Raw genomic sequence first — 24,966 nt, forward strand, 5'->3', positions numbered from 1 at the left:
AAAAGAGCGGAAAAAACACAAGAATTGCTGATTTTTTGTTACATCATATATAAAAAGTAATATTAAATCAATATTAAAACGTCCGATCTCGTAGTACTCGTAGTACCATACTAACCATATGAAGCCATATAGTTACTGCAGTACCATACTGTACCCATATGAAGCCACATAGTGGCCGCAGTGCCCTACAGTACCCATAAAAAAACCATATAGTGCCCGCATTACCATATTACCCATATGAAGCTCTATCGTGCACACAGTACCATACTGTACCTATATGAAGCCATATAGTGCTCGCAGTAACATACTACCCATATGAGGCCATACAGTACCAAAAGGGTGCCATAGCCTCCTACTGTATATGAAGCCATATAGTATCCACATTACCATACCAACCAGCTATATAGTTCCCACAGTGACATACTACCCATATAAGGGCAACATAGTGCCAAATGGGTGTCATAGTCTCCTATTTGAAGCCATATACTTCCAACAGTAGCATAATGTACCCATATGAAACCATATAGTGTCCACAGTATCATACAGTGCCCATATGAAGCCATTTAGTGCCTGTAATACCATACGGTACTGATATCAAGCCATATAGTTCCTGCAGTACCATAGTACCCATATGAAGCTATATAGTGCCCGCAGTACCATACAGTACCCATATGAAGCCAAATAGTGCCTGCTGTGACATACTACCCATATGAGGCCATACAGTGCCAAACGGGTGTCATAGTCTTATATATGAAACCATATAGTGCCTGCAGTAGCATACTTTACCCATATGAAACCATATAGTGCCCACAGTACCATACAGTACCGATATGAAGCCATATAGTGCCCACAGTATCATACAGTACCCATATGAAGCCATTTAGTGCCGGCAGTACCATACTACCCATCTAAAGCCATATAGTGCCCGCAGTACCACACTGTTCCCATATGAAGCCATACAGTGCCCATAGTGATATACTACCCATAGGAAGCCAGATGGTGCCAAAGGGTGTCATAGGGCCCCATATGAAGCCATATAGTGCCCACAGTACCATACCTCATATGAAGCCAGATAGTGCCCGCAGGAATACCATAGTTTACCCATATGAAGCCATATAGTGCCCAAAGTACCATACTTTACCCATACGAAGCCATATAGTGACCACATTACTATACTACCCATATTGAGCCATATAGCGCCCACAGTACTTTACCCCATATGAGGCCATATGGTGTCCGCAGTACCATACGGGACCCATATGAAGCCTTATAGTGCCCGCAGTACCATACGGTACCCATATGAAGCCATATAGTGCCTGCAGTATCCTACAGTGCCCATATGAAGCTATATAGTGCCCGCATTACCATACCACCCATATTAAGCCATAAAGCGCCCGCAGTGACATTCTACCCATATGAAGCCAAACAGTGCCAAAAGGATGTCATAGTCTCCCATTTGAAGCCATTAAGTGCCTGCAATAACATACTTCACCAATATGAAGCCTTATAGAGCCCACAGTACCATACCCCATATCAAGCCATATAGTGCCTGCAGTACCATAGTACCCATATGAAGCTATATAGTGCCCGCAGTACCATACTGTACCCATATGAGGCCATATAGTGTCAAAAGGATGTCATAGTCTCCTATATGAAGACATATAGTGCCTGCAGTAGCATACTTTATCCATATGAAGCCATATAGTGCCCACATTACCATACTAACCATATGAAGCCATATAGAGCCCACAGTTCTATACAGTACCCATATGAAGCCATTTAGTGCCTGTAATACCACACGGTACCCATATAAAGCCATATAGTGCCTGCAGTAGTATAGTTTACCCATATGAAGCCATATAAAGCTTGTAGTACCATATAGTACCCATATGAAGCCATATAGGGACCGGATTACCATACTACCCATATTGAGCCATATAGTGCCCGCAGAACCATTCTGTACCCATATGAAGCCATATAGTTCCCGCAGTGACATACTACCCATATGAGGCCATATAGTTCTAAAAGGATGTCATCGTCTCCCATATGAAGCCATAGAGTGCTTGCAGTACCGTACAGTACCCATAAGAAGCCATTTAGTGCCCGCATTACCAAACTACCCAATGAAGCAATATAGTGCCCACAGTACTATACTACCCATATAATGCCATATAGTGCCTGCAGTACCATGCAGTACCCATATGAAGCAATACAGTGCCCACAGTACTATAGTGTACCCATATATAGCAACATAGTGCCCGCAGCACCATACTACCCGTATGAGGCCATATACTTCCTTCAGTACCATACAGTACCCATAAGAAGCCATGTAGTGCCCGCATTACCATATCGCCCATATAAAGCTATATATTACCCGCAGTACCATACTGTACCCATATGAGGCCATATAGTACTAAAAGGGTGTCACAGTCTCCCATATGAAGCCATATACTGCCTAAAGTACCTTACCCCATAAAAAGCCATATAGTGCCCACTTTACACATATGAAGCCATATATTGCTAGTAGTACCATACAGTGCCCATATGAAGCCATATAGTGCCCCCAATACCATACGGTACCCATATAAAGCCATATAGTGCCCGAAGTACAATACTTTCCATATGTACCTATATAGTGCCCACAGTACCATACAGTACCCATATGAAGCCATATAGTGCCAGCAGTGACATACTACCCATACGTGGCCATATAGAGCCAAAAGGGTGTCGTAGTCTCCCATATGAAGCCATATAGTGCCCACAGTAGCATACTTTACCCATATATAGCCTTATAGTTCCCGCCGTACCGTAGTGTAGCCATATAAAGCCATATAGAGCCTACAGTACCCTATGAAGTCATATAGTGTCTCCAGCACCATACAGTACCCATATGAAGCCATATAGTGCACGCAGTACCATAAAGTACCCATATTAAGCCATATAGTACCCACAGTACCATACCCCATATGAAGCCATATATTGCCCACAGTATCGTACTTTACCCATATGAAGCCATATAGTGGTCATAGTAACATACGGTACCCATATGAAACCATATAGTGCCCTCAATACCCTATAGTGCCCATAAAAAGCCATATAGTGCCCTCAGTACCGTACAGTACCCATATGAAGCCATATAGTGCCCATAGTACCATACTATCCATATGAAGCCATCTGGTGCCCGCAATAACATACTACCCATATATAGCCATATAGTGCCCATAGTACTATACTACCCATATGAAGCCATATAGTGCCTGCAGTGACATACTACCCATATGAGGCCATATAGTGCTAAAAGGGTGTCATAGTCTCCTATATGAAGCCATATAGCGCCTGCAGTAGCATACTTTACACATAAAGTCATTTAATGCCCGCAGTACTATACTACCTATATGAAGCCATATAGTGCCTGCAGTGAGATGCTACCCATATGAGGCCATATAGTGCCAAAAGCGTGTCATAGTCTCCCATGTGAAGCCATATAGTTCCTGCAGTAGCATAATGTACCCATATGAAGCCATATAGTGCCCACAGTACAATACTTTACCCATATGAAGCCATATATTGCTCATATAAACAAAGGGTACCCATATGAAGCCAATAAGTGCCCACAGTACCCTACAGTACCCATAGAAAGTCATATAGTTCCCACAGTGACATACTACCCATATGAGGCCATATAGTGCCAAAAGGGTGTCATAGTCTCCTATATGAAGCCATACAGTGCCTGCAGTACCATACTTTACTCACATATAGCCATATGGTACCCACAGAGTACCATACTTTACCAATATGAATCCTAATGCTGCCCACAATACCTTACCCCATATGAAGCCATATAGTGACCGTAGTACCATACGGTACCCATATGACGCCAAATAGTACCCACAGTACCATACCTTACCCATATGATTCCATATAGTGCTCGTAGTACCATACGGTACCCATATGGAGCCAAATGGTGCCCGCAGTACCATACTACCCATAAGAAGCCATGTAGTGCCCGCAGTACCATACTATCCATATGAAGCAATTTAGTGCCGGGAGTACCATACTACCCATCTGAAGCCATATAGTGCCCGCAGTACCACACTGTTCCCATATGAAGCCATACAGTGCCCGTAGTGATATACTACTTATATGAAGCCATATAGTGCCCACAGCACCATACTGTACCCATATGAAGCCATATAGCGCCAAAAGGGTGTCATAGTTTCCTATATGAAGCCATATAGTGCCTGTAGTACCATACTGTACCCATATGAAGCCATATAGTGCCCGCAGTGACATACTACTTATAGGAAGCCATATAGTGCCCGCAGTGACATTCTACCCATATGAAGCCAAACAGTGCCAAAAGGATGTCATAGTCTCCTATTTGAAGCCATATAGTGCCTGCAATAGCATAATTTACCCATATGAAGCCTTACAGAGCCCACAGTACCATACCCCATATCAAGCCATATAGTTCCTGCAGTACCATACTACCCATATGAGGCCATATAGTTCTAAAAGGATGTCATCGTCTCCCATATGAAGCCATAGAGTACTTACAGTACCGTACAGTACCCATAAGAAGCCATTTAGTGCCCGCATTACCATACTACTCAATGAAGCAATATAGTGCCCACAGTACTATACTACCCATATAATGCCATATAGTGCCTGCAGTACCATGCAGTACCCATATGAAGCAATACAGTGCCCACAGTACTATAGTGTACCCATATGAAGCTATATAGTGCCCGCATAACCAAACTACCTATATATAGCAACATTGTGCCCGCAGTACCATACTACCCATATGAGGCCATATACTTCCTGCAGTACCATACAATACCCATAAGAAGCCATGTAGATCCCGCATTACCATATCACCCATATAAAGCTATATATTACCCGCAGTACCATACTGTACCCATATGAGGCCATATAGTACTAAAAGGGTGTCACAGTCTCCAATATGAAGCCATATAGTGCCTGCAGTGAGATACCACCCATATGAAGCCATATAGTGCCAAAAGCGTGTCATAGTCTCCCATGTGAAGCCAAATAGTTCCTGCAGTAGCATAATGTACCCATATGAAGCCATATAGTGCCCACAGTACCATACTTTACCCATATGAAGCCATATAGTGCCCACAGTACCATACAGTACCCATATGAAGCCATTTAATGCCTGTAATACCATACGGTACTGATATCAAGCCATATAGTGCTCGCAGCACCATACTACCCATCTGAAGCCATATAATGCCCGCAGTACCACACTGTACCCATATGAAGTCATACAGTGCCTGTAGTGACATACTACCCATAAGAAGCCATATAGTTCCAAAGGGTGTTATAGGTTCCCATATGAAGTATTATAGTGCCCATAGTACCATATCCCATATGAAGCTGTATAGTGCCCACAGTACCATACTTTACCCATATGAAGCCATATATTGCTCATATAAACATACGGTACCCTTATGAAGCCATATAGTGCCCGCAGTACCCTCCAGTACCCATAAAAAGTCATATAGTTCCCACAGTACCATACTGTACACATATGAGGCAATTTAGTGCCCGCAGTACCATAATGAACCCATATGAAGTCATATTGTGTCTGCAGTGACATACTACCCATATGAGGCCATATAGTGCCAAAAGGGTGTCATAGTCTCCTATATGAAGCCATATAGTGCCTGCAGTAACATACTTTACTTATATATAGCCATATGGTACCCACAGAGTACCATACTTTATCCATATGAATCCTAATAGTGCCCACAATACCTTACCCCATATGAAGCCATATAGTGCTCACAGTACCATACTTTCTATATGAAGCCATATAGTGCCCACAGTACCCATATGAAGCCATATAGTGCCAGCAGTACCATGCTATCCACATAAAGCCATATAAAGACATACTACTCATAGGAAGCCATATAGTGCCAAAGGGTGTCATAGTGCCCCATATGAAGCAATACGGTGCCTGTAGTAGCATACCTTTCCCATATTGAGCCTTATAGTGCCCACAGAGTGCCATACTTTACCCATATGAAGCCATATAGCGCCCACAGTACCATATCCCATATGAAGCCATATAGTGCCCACAGTACCATACTGTACCCATATGAAACCATATACAGTGATCTCTCAACTTACAATGGCCTCAAGATACAATATATTTAACATACAATGTTCCTTTCTGGACCATCGTAAGACACAACATACAACATACAATGCTACAAACAGTCAGGATGTGCGGCACATGGAAATAACTAGATGATCGACCAATGAAACTGGCCATTTTACTGGTAAATCCCCAGTATTAGTGAGATGCCTGCACTGGTTGGCTGTCTAGTAGTAATTCCCTACAATATAGTGTGATACTATATGTCCTGTGCTGCTCTGTACCTGGGCCAGCTTGAGCTGCTCCTTTGGGCACCAGGTGAGGGCGGCTTCATTTTATATTTCTGGGACCCTGTGCGATCTGTGCAGGACCCTGAAGACGCTCCCATCTTCTACTTAGAAAGTCATTTACAGTCTCCAGTCGCTCTTTCTCACTGCTGTATGTAAGGATTTGCTTCATTCATATTAATAATCTGCTTATTTTCCTTTCAATCTTATTTTTTTCTCATTTTTGGATGACTTTTTAGTGGATTCAGAACCAATTACCAGTTTTCCATAGAATTTTGGTCTCAACGTACAATATTTTCAACATACAATGGTGGTCCTGGAACCAACTAATATCGTATGTTGAGGGACCACTGTAGTGCCTGAAGTACCACACTACCTATATGAAGCCATATAATGCCCGCAGTACTATCCTTTACCCATATGAAGCCATATAGTGCTCGTAGTACCATACAGTACCCATATGAAGCCATATAGTGCCACATTACCATACTAACCATATGAAGCCATATAGTGCCCACAGTACCATACAGTACCCATATGAAGCCATATAGTGCCACATTACCATACTAACCATATGAAGCCATATAGTGCCCACAGTACCATACAGTACCCATATGAAGACATATAGTGCCACATTACCATACTAACCATATGAAGCCAAATAGTGCCCTCAGTACCAAACGGTACCCATATGAAGCAAAATAGTGCCTGCAGTACCATACTACCCATATGAAGTCATATACAGTAGTGCCCCCAGTACCATACTGTACCCATATGAAGCCATATAGTGCCTGCAATGGCATACTTTATCCATATATAGTCCTATATTGCCCACAGTACCATACAGTACCCATATGAAGCCATATAGTGCCCACATTACCATACTAACCATATGAAGCCATATAGTGCCTGTAGTACCATACTGTACCCATATGAAGCCATATAGTGCCCGCAGTGACATACTACTTATATGAAGCCATATAGTGCCCACAGTACCATACTTTACCCATATGAAGCCATATAGTGCCCACAGTACCATACAGTACCCATATGAAGCCATTTAATGCCTGTAATACCATACGGTACTGATATCAAGCCATATAGTGCTCGCAGCACCATACTACCCATCTGAAGCCATATAATGCCCGCAGTACCACACTGTACCCATATGAAGTCATACAGTGCCTGTAGTGACATACTACCCATAAGAAGCCATATAGTTCCAAAGGGTGTTATAGGTTCCCATATGAAGTATTATAGTGCCCATAGTACCATATCCCATATGAAGCTGTATAGTGCCCACAGTACCATACTTTACCCATATGAAGCCATATATTGCTCATATAAACATACGGTACCCTTATGAAGCCATATAGTGCCCGCAGTACCCTCCAGTACCCATAAAAAGTCATATAGTTCCCACAGTACCATACTGTACACATATGAGGCAATTTAGTGCCCGCAGTACCATAATGAACCCATATGAAGTCATATAGTGTCTGCAGTGACATACTACCCATATGAGGCCATATAGTGCCAAAAGGGTGTCATAGTCTCCTATATGAAGCCATATAGTGCCTGCAGTAACATACTTTACTTATATATAGCCATATGGTACCCACAGAGTACCATACTTTATCCATATGAATCCTAATAGTGCCCACAATACCTTACCCCATATGAAGCCATATAGTGCTCACAGTACCATACTTTCTATATGAAGCCATATAGTGCCCACAGTACCCATATGAAGCCATATAGTGCCAGCAGTACCATGCTATCCACATAAAGCCATATAAAGACATACTACTCATAGGAAGCCATATAGTGCCAAAGGGTGTCATAGTGCCCCATATGAAGCAATACGGTGCCTGTAGTAGCATACCTTTCCCATATTGAGCCTTATAGTGCCCACAGAGTGCCATACTTTACCCATATGAAGCCATATAGCGCCCACAGTACCATATCCCATATGAAGCCATATAGTGCCCACAGTACCATACTGTACCCATATGAAACCATATACAGTGATCTCTCAACTTACAATGGCCTCAAGATACAATATATTCAACATACAATGTTCCTTTCTGGACCATCGTAAGACACAACATACAACATACAATGCTACAAACAGTCAGGATGTGCTGCACATGGAAATAACTAGATGATCGACCAATGAAACTGGCCATTTTACTGGTAAATCCCCAGTATTAGTGAGATGCCTGCACTGGTTGGCTGTCTAGTAGTAATTCCCTACAATATAGTGTGATACTATATGTCCTGTGCTGCTCTGTACCTGGGCCAGCTTGAGCTGCTCCTTTGGGCACCAGGTGAGGGCGGCTTCATTTTATATTTCTGGGACCCTGTGCGATCTGTGCAGGACCCTGAAGACGCTCCCATCTTCTACTTAGAAAGTCATTTACAGTCTCCAGTCGCTCTTTCTCACTGCTGTATGTAAGGATTTGCTTCATTCATATTAATAATCTGCTTATTTTCCTTTCAATCTTATTTTTTTCTCATTTTTGGATGACTTTTTAGTGGATTCAGAACCAATTACCAGTTTTCCATAGAATTTTGGTCTCAACGTACAATATTTTCAACATACAATGGTGGTCCTGGAACCAACTAATATCGTATGTTGAGGGACCACTGTAGTGCCTGAAGTACCACACTACCTATATGAAGCCATATAATGCCCGCAGTACTATCCTTTACCCATATGAAGCCATATAGTGCTCGTAGTACCATACAGTACCCATATGAAGCCATATAGTGCCACATTACCATACTAACCATATGAAGCCATATAGTGCCCACAGTACCATACAGTACCCATATGAAGCCATATAGTGCCACATTACCATACTAACCATATGAAGCCATATAGTGCCCACAGTACCATACAGTACCCATATGAAGACATATAGTGCCACATTACCATACTAACCATATGAAGCCAAATAGTGCCCTCAGTACCAAACGGTACCCATATGAAGCAAAATAGTGCCTGCAGTACCATACTACCCATATGAAGTCATATACAGTAGTGCCCCCAGTACCATACTGTACCCATATGAAGCCATATAGTGCCTGCAATGGCATACTTTATCCATATATAGTCCTATATTGCCCACAGTACCATACAGTACCCATATGAAGCCATATAGTGCCCACATTACCATACTAACCATATGAAGCCATATAGTGCCTGCAGTACCATACTGTACCTATATGAAGCCATTTAGTGTTTGCAGTACCATACAATACCCATATGAAGCCATATAGTGCTCATAGTACGATACCCACATGAGGCCATATAGTACCAAAAGGGTGACATAGTCTCCCATATGAAGCCATATATTGCTCGTAGTTCAATATGGTACCCAGGGGAAGCCAAATAGTGTTGTAGTACCATAGAATACCCATATAAAGCCATATAGTGCCCTTATAACCATACGGTACCCATATGAAGCCATATAGTGCCCGCAATACCATACTACCCATATGAAGCCATATAGTGCCCGCAGTACCATACAGTACCCATATGAAGCCACATAGTTCGTACAGGTTTATACTACCCATATAGTAACCCAGATAGTGACCACAGTACCCGAAAGTACACATGTGAAGCCATATAGTGCCAACAGTACCATACAGTACCCATTTTAAGCCATATAGTGCCCGAAGTGACATACTACCCATAAGAAGCCACATAGTGCCAAAGGGTGTTATAGACTCCCATATGAAACCATATAGTGCCTTAAGTACCATACTACCCATATGAAGCCATATAGTCCCCGCAGTACCATACAGTACCCATATGAAGTAATATAGTGCCTTCTGTGACATACTACCCATATGAGGCCATACAGTGCCAAACGGGTGTCATAGTCTCATATATGAAGCCAAATAGTGCCTGCAGTAGCATACTTTACCCATATGAAACCATATAGTGCCCACAGTACCATACAGTATCCATATGAAGCCATTTAGTTCCGGCAGTACCATACAGCATTCATATGAAGCCAAATAGTGCCCACAGTATCATACAGTACCCATATGAAGCCATATAGTGCCCACAGTATCATACAGCACCCATATGAAGCCATTTAGTGCCGGCCCGGACTGGTAATCTGGCAAGCCGGGCAAATGCCTGCTGGGCTGGCCGGATTACCAGTCCGTAGGCCGCCCGGGCTGCATATTAAAAAAAAATTAACATTATAGAAAAAAAAAATCACCGCTGCGGCCCGCTTCCCTCTGCCCGCCCATCCCTCTCCTGCCACCGCAGCCTGGCCCGCTCCTGCCACAGCCGGCCTGCTCATGCACCACAGCCGGCCGCAGCGGCCCCACGCTCCTCCTCCACGTTCATTGGATTGGAGGAGCACATCAGGAGCGGGCCAGGCTGCGGTGCCAGGAGCGGGCGTCAGGAGCGGGCCAGGCTGCGGTGCCAGGAGCGCGTGGCAGGAGCGGGCCGGGCAGGTGGCAGGAGCGGTCTGCGTTAGGTGAGGTAGTGTGTGTGGATTTGTCAGGTGTGTGTGTGTGGATTTGTCAGGTGTGTGTGTATTTGTCAGGTGTGTGTGGATTTGTGAGGTGTGTGGGTGTGTGTGGATTTGTCAAGTGCGTGTGTGTGTATGGATTTGTCAGGTGTGTGTGTGTGTGGATTTATCAGGTGTGTGTGTGTGTGTGTGTGGATTTTTCAGGTGTGTGTGTGGATTTGTCAGGTGTGTATGTGTGTGGATTTGTCAGGTGTGTGTGTGTGTGGATTTGTCAGGTTTGTGTGTGTGTATGGATTTGTCAGGTGTGTGTATGTGTGTGGACAGTGGCATAGTATACGAGCACAGGGGGACAGTATATGGGAACAGAGGCATAGTATATAGGGACAGGAACACAGTATATAGTGACAGGGCACAGTATATGGGGACAGTGGCACAGTATAAGGGACAGTGGCACAGTATATGGGGACAGTGGCACAGTATATAGGGACAGTGGCACAGTATATGGGGACAAGGGCACAGTTTAAGGGACAGTGTTACAGTATATGGGGACAAGGGCACAGTATATGGGGACAAGGGCACTGTATAAGGGACAGTGGGACAGTATATGGGGACAAGGGCACAGTATAAGGGACAGTGGCACAGTAAAGGAGACAAGGGCACAGTATATGGTGACGGGGCACAGTATAAGGGGCAGTGGCACAGTATATGGGGACAGTGGCACAGTATATGGGGACAAGGGCACAGTATATAGGGACAGTGGCACAGTATATGGGGACAAGGGCACAGTATAAGGGACAGTGGCACAGTATATGGGGACAGTGGCACAGTATATGGGGACAAGGGCACAGCATAAGGGACAGTGGCACAGTATATGGGGACAGTGGCACAGTATATGAGGACAAGGGCACAGTTTAAGGGACAGTGGCACAGTATATGGGGACAAGGGCACAGTATATGGTGACGGGGCACAGTATAAGGGACAGTGGCACAATATATAGAGACAAGGGCACAGTATAAGGTGACTGGGCACAGTAAAGGAGACAAGGGCACAGTATATGGGGACAAGGGCACAGTATATGGGGACAGTGGCACAGTATATGGGGACAGTGGTACAGTATATGGGGACAGTGGTACAGTATATGGGGACAGTGGCATAGTATATGGGGACAAGGGCACAGTATATAGGGACAAGGGCACAGTATAAGAGACAGTGGCACAGTATGTGGGGACAAGGGCACAGTATAAGGGACAATGGCTCAGTATATGGGGACAAGGGCACAGTATATGGGGACAAGGGCACAGTATAAGGGACAGTGGCACAGTATATGGGGACAAGGGCACAGTATATAGGGACAAGGGCACAGTATATAGGGACAAGGGCACTGTATAAGGGACAGTGGCACAGTATATGGGGATAAGGGACAGTGGCACAGTATATGGGGATAAGGGACAGTGGCACAGTATATGGCGACAAGGGCACAGTATAAGGGACAGTGGGACAGTATATGGGGATAAGGGCACAGTATATAAGAACAGGGGCACAGTATATGGGGACAAGGGCACAGTATATGGGGACAGTGGCACAGTATACAAGCACATAGGGACAGTATATGAGCAGAGGGGCACAGTATATGGGGACAGTAGCACAGTATAGTGGGACACCATGCATTACCCCCATAGTAAGAGTCCCCCTGCATTGCCTCAACACAAAAGGAGGCAAAGTGTGTGTGTGTGTGGATTCGCAGGCCGAATCCTCCTGCAGGCGCAGTGACGTCATATCACTGTGCCTGCTGGAGGAAGCAGACGGCCTGGAAGGTGATGAGCGCGGTCCCGGAGGCTGTTAGCGGGCGGCACTATCGGAGGATACACACACACACACACACGCTTCGCCTCCTTTTGTGTTGAGGCTATGCAGGGGGACTCTTACTATGGGGGTAATGCATGGTGTCCCACTATCCTGTGGTACTGTCCCCATATACTGTGCCCCTCTGCTCATATACTGTGTGGGGGATATATATGTGGGCTGGTGGGGTTTGTGTGCCAGGGCTGCTTTTCAGCCCCAGTCCGGCCCTGAGTACCATACTTTACACATATGAAGCCATATAGTGCCCACAGTACCATATTGTACCCATATGAAGCCATAAAGTGCTCGCAGTGACATACTACTCATATGAGGGAATATAGTGCCAAAAGGGTGTCACAGTATTCTATATGAAGCCATATAGTGCCCAGAGCACCATACAGTACACATATGAAGCCATATAGTGCTCACATTACCATACTAACCATATGAAGCCATATAGTGCCCACAGTACCACACTGTGCCAATATGAGGCCATATAATGCCTGCAGTACCATACATTACCCATATGAAGCCATAAAAAGACCACAATACCAAACTGTACCCATATAAAGCCATATAATGCCCGCAGTAACATACTACCCATATGAAGTCAGATACAGTAGTGCCCCCAGTGTGTCATAGTCTCCTATATGAAGCCATATAGTGCCTGCAGTAGCATACTTTACCCATATGATGCCATATAGTCCCCAAATTACCATACTAACCATATAAAGCCACATAGTGCCTGTAGTACCATACAGTACCCATATGAAGCCATTTAGTGCCGGCAGTACCATACTTTACACATATGAAGCCATATAGTGCCCACAGTACCATACTACCCATATGAAGCCATAAAATGCCCGTAGTGATATACTACCCATAGGAAGCCAGATGGTGCCAAAGGGTGTCATAGGGCCCCATATAAAGCCATATAGTGCCCACAGTACCATACCTCATATTAAGCCAGATAGTGCCCACAGGAGTACCATACTTTACCCATATAAAGCCATATAGAGCCCAAGGAACCATACCTCATATGAAGCCACATAGTGCCTGTAGTACCATACTGTACCCATATGAAGCCATATAGTGCCCACAGTGACATTCTACTTATATGAAGCCATATAGTGCCTGCAGTACCATAGTTTACCCATATTAAGCCATATAGTGCCCGCAGTGACATTCTACCCATATGAAGCCAAACAGTGCCATAAGGATGTCATAGTCTCCCATTTGAAGCCATATAGTGCCTGCAATAGCATAATTTACCCATATGATGCCTTACAGAGCCCACAGTACCATACCCCATATCAAGCCATATAGTGCCTGTAATACCATACGGTACCCATATAAAGCCATATAGTGCCCGCAGTACCATACTACCCATATGAGGCCATATACTGCCTGCAGTACCATACAGTACCCATAAGAAGCCATGTAGTACCCCCAGTACCATACGGTACCCATATAAAGCCATATAGTGCCCGAAGTACAATACTACCCATATGTACCTATATAATGCCCACAGTACCATACAGTACCCATATGAAGTCATATAGTGCCAGCAGTGACAAACTACCTATATGTGGCCATATAGAGCCAAAAGGGTGTCGTAGTCTCCCACATGAAGCCATATAGTGATCACAGTAGCATACTTTACCCATATATAGCCATATAGTTCCCGCCGTACCGTAGCTAACCCTTATGAAGCCATATAGAACCTACAGTACCCTGCAGTACCCATACGATGTCATATAGTGTCTCCAGCACCATACAGTACCCATATGAAGCCATATAGTGCACGCAGTACCATAAAGTACCCATATTAAGCCATATAGTGCCCACAGTACCATACCCCATATGAAGCCATACATTGCCCACAGTACCGTACTTTACCCATAAGAAGCCATATAGTGGTCATAGTAACATACTGTACCAATATGAAACCATATAGTGCCCGCAATTACATATAGTGCCCATAAAAAGCCATATAGTGCCCTCAGTACCGTACAGTACCCATATGAAGCCTTATAGTGCCCATACAGTAGTACCATACTACCCATATGAAGCCATATAGTGTCCATAGTACTATACTACCCATATGAAGCCATATAGTGCCTGCAGTGACATTCTACCCATATGAGGCCATATAGTACCAAAAGGGTCTCATAGTCTCCGATATGAAGCCATATAGTGCCTGCAGTACTAAACTATCCACATAAAGTCATTTAATGCCCGCAGTACTATACTACCCATATGAAGCCATATAGTGCCTGCAGTGAGATACTACCCATATGAAGCCATATAGTGCCAAAAGCGTGTCATAGTCTCCCATGTAAAGCCATATAGTTCCTGCAGTAGCATAATGTACCCATATGAAGCCATATAGTGCCCACAGTACCATACTTTACCCATATGAAGTCATTTAATGCCTGTAATACCATACGGTACTGATATCAAGCCATATAGTGCTCGCAGCACCATACTACACATCTGAAGCCATATAATGCCGGCAGTACCACACTGTACCCATATGAAGTCATACAGTGCCTGTAGTGACATACTACCCATAAGAAGCCATATAGTGCCAAAGGGTGTTATAGATTCCCATATGAAGTATTATAGTACTCACAGTACCATATCCCATATGAAGCCGTATAGTGCCCACAGTACCATACTTTACCCATATGAAGCCATATATTGCTCATATAAACATACGGTAACCATATATTGAATCCTAATAGTGCCCACAATACCTTACCCCATATGAAGCCAGATAATGCTTGTAGTACTATACAGTACCCATATGGAGCCAAACAGTGCGCGCAGTACCATACTACCCATAAGAAGCCATATAGTGCCCACAGTACCATACTGTACCCATATGAAGTCATATAGTGCCCATAGTACCATACTACCTACATGAAGCCATATAGTGCCCACAGTACTTTATTGGACCCATACAAAGCCATATAGTGCCCGCAGTACTATCCTTTACCCATATGAAGCCATGTAGTGCTCGTAGTACCCTACAGTACCCATATGAAGCCATATAGTGCCACATTACCATACTAACCATATGAAGCCATATAGTGCCACATTACCATACTAACCATATGAAGCCATATAGTGCCCGCAGTACCATACTACCCATACGAAGCCATAAAGTACTTGCAGTACCATACAGTACACATATGAAGCCATATAGTGCTCATAGTAACATACAGTACCCATAAAAAGCCATATAGTGCCCTCAGTACCAAACGGTACCCATATGAAGCAAAATAGTGCCTGCAGTACCATACTACCCATATGAAGTCATATACAGTAGTGCCCCCAGTACCATACTGTACCCATATGAAGCCATATAGTGCCAAAAGGGTGTCAATAGTCTCCCATATGAATCCATATAGTGCCTGCAATGGCATACTTTATCCATATATAGTCCTATAGTGCCCACAGTTCCATACAGTACCCATATAAAGCCATATAGTGCCCACATTACCATACTAACTATATGAAGCCATATAGTGCCCGCAGTACCATACTGTACCCATATGAAGCCATTTAGTGTTTGCAGTACCATACATTACCCATATGAAGCCATATAGTGCTCATAGTACCATACGATACCCACATGGGTACCAAAAATGTGACATAGTCTCCCATATGAAGCCATATAGTGCCCACAGTACCACACGTTACACATATGAAGCCATATATTGCTCGTAGTTCCATATGGTACCCATGGGAAGCCAAATAGTGCTTGTAGTACCATACAATACCCATATAAAGCCATATAGTGCCCTCAATACCATACGGTACCCATATGAAGCCATATGGTGCCCGCAATACCATACTACCCATATGAAGCCATATAGTTCGTGCAGGTTTATTCTACCCATATGAAGTCAGATAGTGACCACAGTACCTGACAGTACCCATGTGAAGCCATATAGTGCCAGCAGTACCATACAGTACCCATATGAAGCCATATAGTGCCCACAGTAGCATACTTTACCCATATAAAGCCATATTGTCCCCACAGTACCATACTTCATATGAAGCCATATAGTGCCCGCAGTACCATACTCCATATGAAACCATATAGTGCCCGCAGTACCATACTATCCATATGAAACCATATAGTGTCCGCAGTACCATACTATCCATATGAAACCATATAGTGCCCGCAGTACCATACTATCCATATGAAACCATATAGTGCCCGCAGTACCATACTCCATATGAAACCATATAGTGCCCGCAGTACCATACTATCCATATGAAACCATATAGTGTCCGCAGTACCATACTATCCATATGAAACCATATAGTGCCCGCAGTACCATACTATCCATATGAAACCATATAGTGCCCGCAGTACCATACTATCCATATGAAACCATATAGTGCCCGCAGTACCATACTATCCATATGAAACCATATAGTGCCTGCAGTCAGTGGCGGAACTACCACCGTAGCAGCAGTAGCTGCTGCTACGGGGCCCGGCTCATCAAGGGGCCCCGCAGTGGGGACTGCCTGTGTGATGTCCCCTGGTTAGATCTGCAGGACGTTTGTCCTGACACTAGCTAGCCAGGGGAGAACGATGTTTGTAGAACTGCAGGGCAAACACTCACCAGCAGGGGGCAGCATTAAAAAGTACGTGGGGAGAGAAGGAGACTGGCCTGTCAGCTGCTGCACCAGCATCCTGTGAGGTAGGATAACCTCTGACCCCTAGCCCTCTCCCGCCGGACCTCGGAGAGATAGTGACAGCTCCCTCCTCCTCCTCATGTAAGTGTACACTGTCTCTGATAAGAGGCGTGTGTGTGTGTGTGTGTGTGTGTGTGTGTGTGTGTTTGTGTGTTTGTGTGTGCGTGCGTGTGTGTGTGCGTGTGTTTTATTTCTACAGGAGCGGTGACATTATAGGACTACAACTCCCAATGTGGTCTGTCTGCTGTCTGTGCCCCCCTCCCCCCAAGGACACAGACAGACCACACTGGGAGTTGTAGTCCAACACTGTCTATATAGAAAGCAGCCCTGTGACTGCAGCTCTTGTAGGACTAAAAAAACTCATTATGCATAGTAGTGCCAGGCTGAATATATATATATAAATATATTACAGTGCAGTACCAGGCTGCATCATGTATATGTGTGTGTATATATATATATATATATATATATATATATACACACATACAGTAGCAGGCTGGAGAAATATATATATATATATATATATATATATATATATATATATATATGTGCGTATGCAGTGCAGTAGCAAGCTGGTAGGCAGGCAGTTACAGAATGGAGGTGTCTGGTATGGCAGCGCTATATAGTCACAGTATGGTGGTATTGGTCAGGTCTGGTATGGCAGTGTTATCCAGTCACAGTGTGGTGGTATTGTTCAGGTCTGGTATGGCAGTGTTATCCAGTCACAGTGTGGCGGTATTGTTCAGGTCTGGTGTGGCAGTGTTATCCAGTCACAGTGTGGCGGTATTGGTTAGGTCTGGTATGGCAGTGTTATCTACTCACAGTATTGCGGTATTGGTTAGGTCTGGTATGGGAGTATTATCCAGTCACAATATGGCGGTATAGGTCAGGTCCGGTGTGGCGGTGTTACGCAGTCACTGTATGGTGGTATTGGTCAGGTCTGGTATAGTGGTATTGGTCAGGTCTGGTGTGGTGGTGTTATCCAGTCACAGTGTGGGGGGCCCCTTTGGAAAGTTTGCTATGGGGCCCAGCCATTTCTAGTTACGCCCCTGCCTGCAGTACCATACTCCATATGAAATCATATAGTGCCCGCAGTACCATACTCCATATGAAACCATATAGTGCCCGCAGTACCATACTCCATATGAAACCATATAGTGCCCACAGTACCATACTTTGAAGCCTTAGCGTTCCAACCCTTGACCGTTCACACCCAAATGATGTGATATCATCCCCAGAGTGTCACACTTTATCAATACAAAACCATTCAGTGCCCAGTGTCATACTTTATTCATATAAAGCCATACGGTGCCATCACTGGACTATTTACAATAGTGTCCATATAGTGCCAACCAGTGCCCAGAGGGTCTATACCTTTCTCAAAGCTGAGGTTTTGTTACACTTGAACCCAGTTAACAATCCTCTGTGGATAATAATTTACAATGAATCAGGGTCGTTCAGCCTGGGTACAACTGTAACAAACCCTCAGCTGTGAGAAGGATCAGATCAGTGCAGGTTTTCAGTCATGCTGGGTGGGTGAAGGGGGGCAGCTCTGTTGTGTTGGGGGGGGGGGGGGGGGGCGCTCTGACATGTCGGCATCCCTGCACGCACAGCAAACCAACCTGTGCAGCACTCACGGCTCAGACGGGGAGAGTGTGAAAATACCGTAAATGCCGTCCTGGCAAAGCTGAGGTTGGTTACCCGACGCCAGAGACGCTATCGGTATTTTCATAGTGTATTGTATATCGTGTTTCCTTTTGCTTTTGAACAACGTATCATCTGTAGTGATGACAAATCTCCCCAAACAACAGATAGACAATGTTATATGTGGCTGATAGCAGAGAGTAATAGCACTGTCCACCTCAGAGTATATAGTTTATACTCCTGGATGGATAAGTGACTATATAATTCCAGAACTGACTATAGTCACTGGGCTATTACAGTCATACTATATGTGTCCCTTATTACTTATTCCCCCAGCTCAGTCTGTTACCTAATGGGTTATCCAGGAGGAGAGAAAGCAGCTACTTTCTTCCAGAACAAACCACCCTGTAAGGAGTTGGTAATAGCCACATAATAAGGGCACATACAGTATGAATAGTAATACCCCAGTGACCATAGGCTGTTTTGGAATTATATAATCTCTCATTTCTCAGAGGTATAAACTATATACTCTGGGGTAGAGAGAGCTATAACTCTCTGCTATCAGCCACATACGGCATTATCTCTCTGATCTATCACCACAGAGGATACTTAGTCGCTGACAACCTTTACAGAAATCATGGAATGAGGTTTTTATTTCAGGCTGAAGTTTTTAGGAGGCGGGCCAAGCGACTGAAGTGCCGCTGAAGCATCTTGGCCCCGCCTCCTTGACAATTCAGCCCTAAATAAAACCCTATTTTAAGACTCCTGCAAAGGCTCTGAGCTCCAGAAAAGGCAGCGGTCATGTTATTGCAGCATTATCTGTCCGCGGCTCTTAGTGTACAGATCGGCCGATTTACTTCACAACAAAACTTTTATTATTCTCCAAATACAGAAATCCGGCCCTCTGTGATCCTGTCACCAATAAACCTTCCTGCTCAGGATATTATCAGGTTTTGTTCTCTTGTCATTTGCTCTAACTAAGTAACAATTCTCTGTTCACTTTATCTGATCCAGATATACAATTATCACGTTACTACAGTGTAAGGCCGGGATCACACAACGTAAGTTGTGTATTAATCATGGCCGTTGTTGCACATTGACAACAACGGCTGTGATTAATACACAACTTACGTGCCGGACGGAGTGTATACAAATAGGGGGAGATTTATCAAGCATGGTGTACAGTGAAACTGGCTCAGTTGCCCCTAGCAACCAATCAGATTCCACCTTTCATTCTCCAAAGAGTCTCTGAGGAATGTAAAGGGGAATCTGATTGGTTGCTAGCGGCAACTGAGCCAGTTTCACTTTACACCATGTTTGATAAATCTCCTCCATAGTGTACACTCCGGCCGCACGAAAAAATGACATGTCAGCTGTTAGACCAGGTTCATGCCGGATGTTTGCTATGTGCTTTCCCTTTATATCTATGCCTTGTGTGGCTATAAATCTGGTAAGAGCACATAACACACACAGTGCATGAGCCCGGCCATGGAGCCTGCACCACCCAGCAGCTGCCCATGCTCCAACTCAGCCCCGCCCCCTGCAGGAACATGGAGGAGTGACAGTTGGATAATCTACAGAAATGGTGCAGCCTGGGGAATATGTGACCTATAATAAGGTATTATACAGCCCAGGATACACAGGGATAGGCTGCGATTACCTGCATTATCCTGGAGACTAAGGGACAGTGTGAGATTAGCTAAATCCCCTCTCTCCCTCCCTAATTCTGTATGGGATGGGAAATTGTCACTCACAGTTGGTAAAATAAGTGATTGGCCCATATTCGGTAGGGTCCAATCCACGTCGCTCCTCTCCGTCGTCCGCTGTAGATCCTGGTCTGTCGCAATCCTCACGAATCCGTCGCCTGAAAATAACAGAAGAAACATTAGATAGGGAAAACGTAAAAAAAAATATGTAAAAATATGTGAAAAATAACAAAAATAAACAGGGGTCAATGAGAGAGAGCATACTTACAGTCCAACTCCTACAAATCCTCCAGATGAAGGTCCGGTCCAATCCGGTTGGTTGCTAGGCAACCAAGTTTCCAGCATGATGTCACTCCATTTAAAGTGGTACCGCCCATATAATGCCATATCACAGCAATACAAATCAGATACACTGGAAATAAGAAGTGGGAATCACTGTAAACAAAAAGTACAATAAATATTTGTTTATTTTTGTATATTTTATTTCATAATTATGACTATTAGCATGAAATAGTAACTTGTTGCCAGGACTAATATATACATATATACAATATAGATCTGTGCTCTCAGCGGCTGTATTTAATATGGTTTATGCTATAATATGATAATATTATTCACACTAAACAATTATATTTAGTAGGCCTCTCCTGTAAGAATAGTTTCTGTAATAAAATATCATGATTGTTTTTATTAATATTTGTGTTTATGAACAATTTATAAAGGAGAAATTTTGAGGTTTTTTTTAAATATACTTTTATTTTATTTTTCAGTAAAAGAAAGGAAACATTTTATAACCAAAGACAACCAGGACCAAAACAGAGGTCCCCAAATCAATAATAACTTGGCGCATGGTCACATTAAAGATGCCCACTTTATCCTCCCAACCCATCTGCCTCCAGTGGTCGTCCGTGTCACCTATATAAGAGTAATAAGTAGTGATATTCATTCTCGTCACAAAGATATATGAAATACAGAGAGGGGTTTCCCATAACAGCCAAATGAACATTCACTCTGTTGTAGAAATCACCCCAACTGTCCCGTATCTCTGCGACCCACAGCAGGAAGGCGAAGGGGTCCCAGAGTCCCTGCCAGGTCACTTTTGCAATACCAGTCTGTACATCGAAATGGAAAAACAATATCAACAATTTCCTGTGGTTGGTAGTGAGAGATCAAAAAAGACTTCCATCTATTAAAAAATCGCTTTGTTCCTTGTGTCTTGTGACGTTCAGCATAAATTCTATCAATCCCAAATAACAATTTCAGTTGAGATACTACCATAGAAACCTCTGTGATATCTTTTGCCAACCACTCGTGAAACAGGCTTCTAAGGGCTACATGTAACACAATGTGAGTCATTTCTGGGATTACCCCTTCTCTGTTTTCCTCCTCTGGCGGGCGAAGTTGGTGGAATAGGAAAGCCTGGGGAGTTACGGGAATCCTTACCTTCCAGTGTGTATAGATATAAGAAGATACACTATCCCAATAAGCTCTCGTTTGCGGACACTCCCAGACCCCGTGCAACAAGTTGGTCAGCGATGTGTCACATTTCGGGCAAGCTGTTATTCTATCGGGGAACGTGGGAGAGGGACGAATATTAAAACCATAAAGCACTGCATGTGCTAACTTTAAATAGGTTTCTCTCCACCGCTCATTTATTATGCACTTACGAACAATCTGCCAACCCTGCAGTATGGAATCCTGTATTTGGGGGTCATTTGTCCATCTCACCCATGTAGGAAAGATGGCCGTAGGATTTATTTTAAGGAAATTGGTACGGATGGCAGTATACAATTCTGAAATAGAAGTTTTTCTAGCCCTATCCCCTAGTATGCTATCCAGCGTGTGGGAAGTGGCTTCCACATCTAAGTTACTTAACCTAGCCGAGCAAAAGGAGTGTGCCTGAGTAACATAAAGAAAATGTGTTTGTGACAGAGAAAAGGTGGTCATTATTTCATGTGGAGTGAGCCATTTTTTAGTGTCTTTATTCATCAGCTGGTCTACCATCCTCAACCCTTTATCTATCCACTGTGGCTCCCACGGTGGGTGACACTCCCAGGGTGTTTCAGGATTGCCAAAGAGCGGCATACGTTTAGACAGCAGGAAGGGAAGTTGAAATTTTTTACGCACCTCTCTCCAAGCCATGATAGTGTCTCTCATGAGAATGGAGCTCTTAATATAGGATGGCAGTCTCGCCAGCGTTGAGTGCATAATAGCAGTGAGGTTCCAGGGGTGGGCAAATGCTTTTTCCAGATCTATGTTGGAGTGGTAGGAGGAGTCATGAATCCAGTCTATAACATGTCGTAACAAGCAAACAACATTATAGCCTCTGATGTTGGGAAAGTTTAATCCCCCATCCAGTTTACATAGGCCCAATTTAGGGAAGGCGATCCTTGGTCTTTTCCCGGACCAAATAAACTGTGAGAATGCCTGCCGTAAACGGTCTACGTCTGTGTGTTTCAACAACAGGGGCAGTGTCTGTAAGGGATATAAGAGACGTGAGAAACTGACCATTTTAACTAAATGGCATCTGCCCAAGAAGGCCAGGGGCAGATGGGCCCACCTCTTTAATTCCGATACTATTTTGTCTAACAAGGGAGGGTAATTTAGTGAGTATAAAGTGTCTGCCGTTCTCCCTATTTTTAATCCCAGGTATGTAATATAGTTGTTCGCTATTTTTATGTTATATCGTGAAATCTCTCTCGTCCCCCTGGGAAGAGTGGCCCCTATAAAAATGAGTTCACTTTTGGACATGTTTATTTTATATCCTGAGAGTTTCCCATACTTTCTAAAAAGTTTAAGATGACAGGGAGGCTGGACTGTGGGTTATTAAGGAATAACAGAACATCGTCTGCAAATAATGTAATACGTACTTCCCGGTTACCCACCCTTATGCCCTCATACAAAGCTGTCTCGTCCAAGTATCTCGCCAGGGGTTCGATAGCAAGGTCAAACAATAAGGGGGAAAGTGGGCATCCCTGCCGCGTCCCCCTGGACAAGATAATTGGAGCAGACAGAAATCCCGGCACATGTACCCTAGCCAAGGGATTGGTATAAAGCCCTCCCAAGAAGGTCCGCCAATTGCCCGTGATCCCGAATTTGTCTAACAACGACCACAGCCAGTCCCATCTGACATTATCAAAAGCCTTTTCAGCATCGAGTGTTAATAATGCTGGGTGGTCATCTGGCCGAGGTCGGTGTCGGACCCGATCTAGTACTGCTAAAACCCGTCTGATATTAGTAACCGCGGATCTGTTACATACAAATCCAACCTGGTTATCTTTAATCAAGTCAGGTAGATAAGCTGCCAAACGTTCTGCTAAGATCTTCGTCAGGAGCTTAATATCTTGGTTGATCAAAGATATGGGTCGGTACGATCCCGGATCCAGTGGATCCTTACTGGCCTTCGGAATTACCTTAATGTACGCCATTTTGGCACCCTCTGGGACTACCCCCGTGTGGAACATCTTATTAAAATGTACCGTCAGACTTGGGACAACCTTATCTATCATTGCTTTATAAAACTCCCCTGTATACCCGTCGGGGCCAGGTGCTTTACCATTGTGAGATAATTTTATAATCTGGCGCACCTCTTCCTCAGTAATATCCGCATTTAGAACCTCTCTTTGTTCCTCCGACAGAGATGGTAGGTGGAGGTCCCTCAGGAAAGAGGAAGATAAGGGTCCCAAGTCTGAGGGGGGGGGGGGAGCATACAAATTCCCATAATAATCTCCCAGTATTTTGTTTATGTGTGCTGGGTGTGTATGGATTTGACCCTGAGGATCCCTTAACGGGGTATTCCCCCCAAGAGCTAAAAAAATACAATGCTTCCAAACCTAGCCAGTCTTACTCACCAAGTGCCCCTGAGTATTTTGAGCCGTCTCCCGTCTTTCTAGCTGCTTCCGTTCCATAGTTACAAGTTTTTTAAAAAGCCGATCTATATCCAACATGGCGCTGGCCATAAAACTACATCTCCCATCATGCAATGCTTATGTCTGATTGGTACATGATGTAGCAGAGCTGATATCCACCAGATATAGCAGTTGAGCCAGTGATACAGAGGTGATTGTGTGATGCAGCACAGTTGATTGTGTGATGCAGCAGAGTTGATTGTGTTATATAGCAGAGTTGATTGTGTGATGCAGCAGAG

The 24,966-nt window shown here is 44.0% G+C and overlaps 1 protein-coding gene across 5 annotated transcripts in view; it reads right to left on the reverse strand.

Moving 5' to 3' along the window:
* The window catches only part of LOC138774143 (otolith matrix protein OMM-64-like), a 39,094-nt gene extending 17,967 nt beyond the window's left edge, over positions 1-21,127 (reverse strand). For 4 of the 5 annotated variants that reach the window (XM_069954751.1, XM_069954753.1, XM_069954749.1 and 1 more), the window contains exon 1: positions 20,868-21,032. In XM_069954751.1, coding sequence (XP_069810852.1) covers positions 20,868-20,999 — 132 coding nt within the window. In that variant the 5' untranslated portion in view covers positions 21,000-21,032. Of the gene's footprint in view, positions 1-20,867; positions 21,033-21,087 lie in introns of those variants that run through there. The other variant, XM_069954754.1, reaches the window with a different exon arrangement.
* Positions 21,128-24,966: the final 3,839 nt, after the last annotated feature.

The sequence above is a fragment of the Dendropsophus ebraccatus genome, chromosome 15, assembly GCF_027789765.1.
Source record: "Dendropsophus ebraccatus isolate aDenEbr1 chromosome 15, aDenEbr1.pat, whole genome shotgun sequence".
In the NCBI taxonomy this organism is placed as follows: Eukaryota; Metazoa; Chordata; class Amphibia; order Anura; family Hylidae; genus Dendropsophus; species Dendropsophus ebraccatus.